This window comes from Eulemur rufifrons, chromosome 21 (assembly GCF_041146395.1).
Source record: "Eulemur rufifrons isolate Redbay chromosome 21, OSU_ERuf_1, whole genome shotgun sequence".
NCBI lineage: Eukaryota > Metazoa > Chordata > Mammalia > Primates > Lemuridae > Eulemur > Eulemur rufifrons.
In genome coordinates, this window is record NC_091003.1 from 17166667 (window position 1) to 17175036 (window position 8370).

Genomic DNA, 8370 nt, shown 5'->3' on the forward strand with positions numbered 1-8370 from the left:
GGCAAAAGTGAAATTTTATTATGATTATATAATCTCCTTCCCTCTCATAGACTCTTCAGACCCCCCTGCAATCTGGCTTTTACACCCCTCCATTCTACACTGTTCTCTCCAAAGTCACCAAGTACATCCTATCATTGACTTCTTCTCATTCCTCATAATATGTAAACTTCTTTGCAGTATCGGACACTATTGCCCACATATTCTCTTTTCTTCTTCAAGCTACCATAACTCTATTTTGGTTTTTTACCTACCCCTACAAATCTATCTCAGTATCTTTTATTTTTTCCAGTTGTTCTTCCCTTTAAATGTTGGTTATCTCCCAGGATTCTGTCTTCAATTCTTTTCCCTTTTCATAGCTCTCTTCTTAGATAATCTCATTCAGTCTCACAGCTTCAGCTACGGCCTATACAGAGAGGACTTCAAGTCACTATTTCTGTTCTGAGTCTCACTTCTATACTTCTATCTTCTGAACATCTGCACCTAGAACACTTTGTAGATCCCTGAAACTCAGCTTATTTCTACCACCCCCAAAACCTGATCTCAAGTTTCATTCTCAGACAAATGAATCGGCATCCCCTGCAGTCATCCAGGCTAGAAGCAGCTTAATCTTTGGCTTCTCTCTTTCCTTTATACCTCATATCCAATTGCTAAATTCTATTAATTCTCTCTAAAAGAGTTCTCAAATCTGTTTTCTCCTTTCCCTTCTCATTGTCACTGCCTTGGCTCAAGATATACTCAATTCTCCCCTTGACTATTGCAGTAACCCCTGATCTCTCTGCCAACAGTTCCTTTTATTCAATCTGTCTTCCATCTTGCCATCAGAACTAATTTTCAAGAATACAAATTTTGGCCGAGTGTGGTAGCTCACATGTGTAATCCCAGCACTTTGGGAGGCCAAGGTGGGAGGATTGTTTGAGGCCAGCCTGGGCAATATAATGAGGCCCTATCTCTGGAAAAAATTAGCTGAGTAGAGTAGTCCCAGCTACTCAGGAGGCAGAGGCCTGAGGATCGCTTGAGCTCAGGAGTTTGAGGTTGCAGTGAGCTATGATTACACCACTGCACTCCAGCCTGAGTGAAAGAGCAGGAGTCTGTCTCAAAAAAAAAAAAAAGAACACAAATCTTATCATGACACTCCCAGTGTTCATACAGGATAGAGTTCAAGTACCTTAGTGTGAGACTTAAGAACTGTTAAAATCTTATTCTTATTTAGCTCTCCCACTCCTTCCTTTCTGTCTCCACCCCCTTATTTTCTCCCACAGATACGATGTACCCTACTCTCTAGACATCTACTATTCTACTACCATATATTTCCATACTTTTGTGCTTTGCTTAAGCTAGAGCTCTGAGGAATACAAAGGTGTTCCATAAAAAGTATCAATGCTAGCAATAGTTTCCTGTTAAATTTTATGTTTGTGTGTGTATATGACAGATTAAGCAAATTTATATAGTTCTTAAATGATTGGATAGTCTGCCTTAAGAAATAGTGTGCCATGTGAGGAATGTCATAAGAAAGTGACAGATATATGAATTTTTGCTTCACTATGTAAGGAGTATCTACCAACAGTCATCTTGCATATAGAATATTTGCTAATGGACAGTTGATGTTGGGTATCTTGAGTTATTTTAACATATGTTTGTCATACTCTTCGATGTATATTATGTATCTATATTAACATAAAAATAAGAATTTAATCATTTTTGTCATAATTAATTATTCTATGAGGCTGCTTTTTGCTGTCTTCTATAAGCCAAGCACAAAACATGTCTCATAAACTCCAGCTAATGGTGTGTCAATACAGTATAATTTAAAAGTATTTTCCAAATATTGATGAATTAGACTATATTAAACCTAAGAACTTTTGTTCATTAATACACTATTAAGAGCAAAGAGGCAACTCAAGCGTGGGAGGAAATATTCTCAATACATATGTCTGAAAAAGGGATTCATATCCAGGATGTATAGAGATCTCTCAAAATTCCTTAAGAGAAACAACCAAATAGAAAAGTAAGGAAAAGACTTGAACAGACACTTCACAAAAGAGCAGATCAAAATGGCCAATAAACAAATGAAAAAGTATTTGAACTTCATCAAGGAAATGAACATTAAAATCACAATCAGAGAACACTATACAGCCACCAAAATAGCTAAAAGTTTTAAATATCAGAAAATACCATTTGTTGTTATGGATGTGTAACAATCAAAACTCTTAAACATTTGTTGTGGGACTGTAAATGGGCATAACCTCTTTGGAAAATTGTTTGGTGGTATCTCATAAAGCTAAATATATACATATCCTATGACCCATATTCCACTCATGGGTATCAACCCAACACATATGCTTACATATGTTCACCGAAGGACATGTATTAGAACATTCATAACAGCATTATTTGTAAAAGCCCCAAACTGAAACTACCTAAATGCTCATCAACAGAATAGATAAACAAATTGTGGCATATTCCCCCAATGGAATACTATATAGCAATGAGAATAAATGATCTACAACTGTACTGAACAATATAGATGATTCTCACACGTAATGCTGAGCAAAAGAAACCAGATACAAATGAGTACTACCATGTACTCATTTGTCATTTATCAAGTTCTAAAGTAGGTGAATCTAATCTATGCTGACAGGTGTCAGGACAGTGGTTTCTCTTGGTGAGAAGCGGGGATAACAACTAGAAGGGAGCACGTCTGGCTTCTGGTTACAAGAATGTGTTGTTTGTAAAAATTCATTTAGTTGTACATTTATATGAATTTAATGAACATATACTCTCAGTAAAAGTTTTAAGTGTTTGCTGGTCAAATAAGTTCAGAAAATATGGTCTTATACAGTTCTTTTCAGCCAGGAATGCATTTCTTTCCATTCCCTAAGTCTTACTTTCTCCACAAATTCTTCCTACCCAGGCCCATTTTCAGCTAACCAATCGCTCCCATAGCCCATAATGTCTCTACACTCATTTGACATTAAGTTTCTGCTGTTTTGTGTGGTAAATCTTCTATTATGTCCAAGTCTTTTCTCTCCAGCTGGACTGTAAATTCCACAAGGGCACATGCACTTAGCTGGGCCCTGAAGAAAGGTAGAATTCAGAGAAGTAGCAAGGACAAAGAATGGCATTAGTAAATGCAAGAGGGCACGAATGCTATGACATATCAGGGGCACAAGGATCAGACCAGTTTAGCTGAGGCTGAGAGTTTGAGCAGGGGAGAGTGGGAGAGAAGAGAAGAAGTAGGTAGAAGCCAAAATGTGGCAAATTTAGAGTGCCACATTAAAGAAACTGGATATAATCCTTAAAGCAATAGAAAAACCCCAAAACTTGAATAATGAAGATTTTCTTCCATAATTAAATGCTTTAGTAAAAAAATCACTCCAGTTCTAGGGCTGCCAGAAGTATCTTACATGTGTGGCAAAGTACTAGTCCTCAAAAGTTGATGAAGTTCTTTTTAAGAACAAGTCTTACAACTTACCATTACCAGCAAGCCTCCAAATGCTAAAATGTATTTGGTTAGCTTCCAGGGGATTCTAAAATTTAGTGACAGAATAAGTTTATAGCTGTTACAATTTTACTGAGAATACACTAATCTATTTGGAATTATTTTAATGTTAGTAGTCAAGGCCTTAATAACAAACAGGCAGAAGAGTATCACTCTTTCTTTATCAGATTAAAGCTGAGACAACTGCCTGGGTAGATCAAATCTAAATTCCTTTTTTGGCCTTGCACAATATTTTAAAGTTGGAAGGACCTTAGAAATAATCTACTATAATGCACTCATTTTACAGGTGCCAAAAAGAAATCTAGAAAGTAAGTGATAGTGCCAGATCACAGAGCTAGCAAGTGCTAGAACTCTTAAGTCTCTGATTGCCTCTCTTATTCAAATTCAGGGGTCTTTTTTACTATACTACACAGTTACAACTGTTGAAGTTTTAATAAGTCTGTTACTTAGAGGCAGGTATTGCCCACAAACAGACCTTCAGATGAAAAAGGACTTCCAAAAATATTTTCCATATTTGTATATCTGGTTCTAGAATATCTTTTGGACATTCTAGACATGATTTTGCTATATAAGAATGCCTCTCCTTTGGTACATTATATAGTGGCAAATATATTACTACTTCATCCTTTTTGTCAAATCATATTATATTCAGTTGTTTAAAAGGTATATGATAACATTATTACCTTGCATATATGATGTGTTGGATGTGTGTGTGCATAAAATTTTTCAGAAAATTGCTTTTTGTATCCATAGATACCGAAAAATGAAGGTTTTTTTAGAGTAATTGGATAATAACTAGCATAGCGTGCATATAATAACTTACTGAAAACATTCAAAAACTTAGAGGCAAGGTTTGAATAACTCATTTGTAAAACTAAATAACTTGAAAGTATAAAGACATTTAATTTAAATATAAAATCAAAAGGCCATTTGTAGTAATGAAGATCAACGGTTGGAAAAAGCCTCTAGAGTTCTCTATACTCCAGGGATATTTTTCTCAGCTCAGCTGGCCTCATACTTTAAGAGTTATTATTGATGTTTTTATAAATGTCTAATACATGAAAACACTATGGCTTGATAATAGAAAACACTATTGTAAATTATTTTAATAAGATACTGTGCTAATATAAGTGATGTTTGACAGCTTACCTGTCAAGTTACATGATCTTGGGCAAGTTACTTTATTTCTCTGAGCTTTAGTTTCCTCCTTATTGCAAGGTTTACTTGAAATAGTAACATAAAACCCTTGGCACAGTGCCTGGCACATGATAAGTGCTGAATAAATGTTAGATCCTATAATTATTATTATTGTTGTTTTTAGTATTAAATAGCAAAAATCATATAGTCACTTAAACTTTATTACGGCAAGTAGCTCATGCAGTCCAAACAACAAAGATTTGTTTGTACTAAAAGATCAATTTGTTAATTTACAGTGAGAAAATAACTGCTAAGCTGACTGCAATTCATATACCCAGCTCAGTATTTTCCCCCAGGAAGTAAGCACACTTAGGAAACAAATGAGATCAGGCATCTGCTTGGTGAGTATATTGAATATGACCCAGAAAAACGATGCTTTCTCTCTGTCCTAATTCCCCTTCAACTCCAATCTTTTCTACCTCTGCTACAGCTTAATAATTGTAAAATAATTATTTTACTCTAATAAAACCATCTGACTTTCCATTCGCTACGGAATAAAGCATAAATTCCTTAGCCTGGCTTTTAAGATCCATATTAATTTGTCCCCAAAGTTCCTATCCAATTTTATTTCCTACTTTTGTCCAACATAATGAGCCCTTCACTCCAGTAAGGATGGGTTCTTTGCTATTCCCTGAAATATGCCATGCTTATTTCCTACTCTAAGCCAAGGCACATGCTAGGTTTTCCTCATAGAATTTTCTCTACTCTACCCAAATTCTTTTTATCATTCAGGGTCCACCTTAAATCCTACCTCTTTCAAGATGAATATATAAACCATTCCAGTCCGCACTAACTCTCTAAATTACTATAATTTGTATTGCCTTACTCTTTTTCATATGTATGTAAATCATATACTGCTTTTCATATTGACTTAACTCCCATAAATCTTATTTCCTTAACCAGATTATAAATTTCTAGATGATCTTTTTTTTGTATTCTCTCAGTGAATAACATAGTATTACATATATATTAAATATTATTGAGTCTCAGTGAATAAACAAATGACATATTAATGAATGTCATGGGACAAGTTAAACTTGTCCAGGTGAATCCAGCAAGGTCACCTGGCCAGGTCATGCTCCCCCAGGCTCCTAGCATGTGTTTCTCTCAGTGCTCTTCCCCTTCAGTTCTTATAATTACATCACGGTGTGTAACAAAAGTTTCCTAATTTCTTCACGAAGTAAATGTCTAACAAAGAACCACTTTCTTTCTTTCTTTCTTTTTTTTTTTTTTTTGAGACAGAGTCTCACTCTGTTGCCCAGGCTAGAGTGAGTGCCGTGGCGTCAGCCTAGCTCACAGCAACCTCTAACTCCTGGGCTTAAGGGATCCTACTGCCTCAGCCTCCCTAGTAGCTGGGACTGTGGGCATGCACCACCATGCCCGGCTAATTTTTTCTATATATATTTTTAGCTGTCCATATAATTTCTTTCTATTTTTAGTAGAGATGGGGTCTCGCTCTTGCTCAGGCTGGTCTTGAACTCTTGAGCTCAAACGATCCGCCCACCTCGGCCTCCCAGAGTGCTAGGATTACAGGCATGAGCCACCGCGCACGGCCTAAGAACCACTTTCTTTAAACATCTATTTGTTTCTGATTTCTTTTACTCTAGAAGATCTAAATATATTAATACTATATGGACATGAAACAAGCAATCGGTAAGTTACTTTGTAGAAGAAATCTATTTTAATTTTCCGTATATCTTCAGTCCATTAGGCAGTTAAAATGAACATATACTCTCCCAGAATATTATGTGCCAATTAACTGATAAAATTGCTGCTTAAAAAAAAAAAACACAAAGATTAAAGTTATGATTCTGAACTAACTCACTAAATGGTCATTGATTTTCTTTTAATTCTTAACAAATACCTTAGATGCCTTGTGTACTGTGAGGGAGTGAGAGAGCTGGGCAGTGGCCATTGTAGGAATGTATCAGGATTCTTTCAACAATTCTAACCTGTAAAAAAAAAAAAAAATTAATTAGAGACTGTGGCTAACATAATACTTCCAGTCTTATTCTGCCCAATAATGGAACTGAAAAATTCTGGAAACAAACATAAAAACTAAAATCAAGGGCAGTTAAGTATAAACCATTTCCCATTCTGTTCAGAATAGAGAGCAATTTACCAAGCTCAATTTTGAAGAAGCAATGGAAGAATGAATACTAAAATAGTTCTATCAGGCCCTATCTAAACTATAAAATGAATTTGAGTTGGAAAAATCCCTACCGTGAATTTTCCAAATGAGAACTATATAATTAGAATTTGACCATATTCACTGGGAAATAAGTTTAATAAACATTTTTATCTCCACCACCAATTTTCGATAAATTTGGCTTAAGGTCTCTGGATTAATTTTTCCAACCACCCAGTGAAATTATAAGATGATTTACTTGTTCACAAATATGTTGAGAGGACAAAAATAAACTGAAAATCACCTAAAGACTCAATATATATTATTTATCCTCGTTATTCCCACAGAGTGTAACAGTGCTCTGTATATAGCCGGGGCTCAAAGCATTTCTTGAATTAACTTCATGTGTGATTTATTTGCAAATTCAACTCTAAAGTTAATGTTTACACTTCATGCCCATTAAAATGGTTATTCATCAAATTAGCTAAAAAAGAAATCAAGAAAGCAATCCCATTTACAATAGCCATGAAAAAAATCTAGGATAAATTTAACCAGGGAAGTGAAAGATCTCTATAACAGAGCTACAAAACACTGATAAAAGAAATTAAAGAGGACAAAAAAAAAAAAAAGGAAAAGCATCCCTTATTCATGGATTAGAATAATTAATATTGTTAAATAACCATAATACCTAAAGCAATCTACAGATTCAGTGCAATCCCTATCAAAATACCAATGGCATTCTTTACAGAAATAGAAAATACAATCCTAAAATTCCTATGGTACCACAATAGACCCCAAATAGCTAAAGCAACCCTGAACAAAAAGAACAAAGTGGGAGGCATCACACTACCCACCTTCAAAATATATCACAAGGCTATAGTAACCCAAACAGCATAGTACTGGTATAAAAACAGACACATAAACCAATGGAACAGAGCAGAGAACTCAGAAATAAATCCACATGTAAACAAACAACCGATTTTTTTTTTACAAAGGCACCAAGAACACACATTTTGGGGAAAGGACAACCTTTTCAATAAACGGTACTGGGAAAACTGAATATCCACATGCAGAAGAATGAAACCAGACCCCTATCTCACACCATCTACAAAAAATCAACTCAAAATGGATTAAAGACTTAAATATAAGACTCAGAAATACAAAACTACTTGGGGAAAAAAAACCAGAGGAAATGTTTCAGGACATTGGTCTGGGTGAATGTTTTATAGATAAGACTTCAAAACCACAGGCAACAAAAGCAAAAATAGACAAATGGGATTATAGCAAACTAAAAAGCTCTACATAGCAAAGTAAACAATCAACAGAGTGAAGAGGCAACCTGTAGAATGGAAGAAAATATTTACAAACTCTCCATCCAATAAGGGGTTAACATCCAGAACATAAAAGAAACTGAAGCAACTCAACAGCAAAAACCCCAAATAATCCAATTAAAAAATAGGCAAAGGATCTGAATAGACATTTCTCAAAAGAAGACATACAAATGGCCAAACAAGTATGTGAAAAAATGCTCAATATCACTAATCAT

The 8370-nt window shown here is 35.0% G+C and overlaps 1 protein-coding gene across 1 annotated transcript in view; it reads right to left on the reverse strand.

Moving 5' to 3' along the window:
• The window catches only part of HORMAD2 (HORMA domain containing 2), a 71400-nt gene extending 64789 nt beyond the window's left edge, over positions 1–6611 (reverse strand). Inside the window, exon 1 of the mRNA XM_069497450.1 lies at positions 6561–6611. Coding sequence (XP_069353551.1) covers positions 6561–6611 — 51 coding nt within the window. The remainder of the gene's footprint in view (positions 1–6560) is intronic.
• Between the last annotated feature and the right edge of the window lie 1759 nt (positions 6612–8370).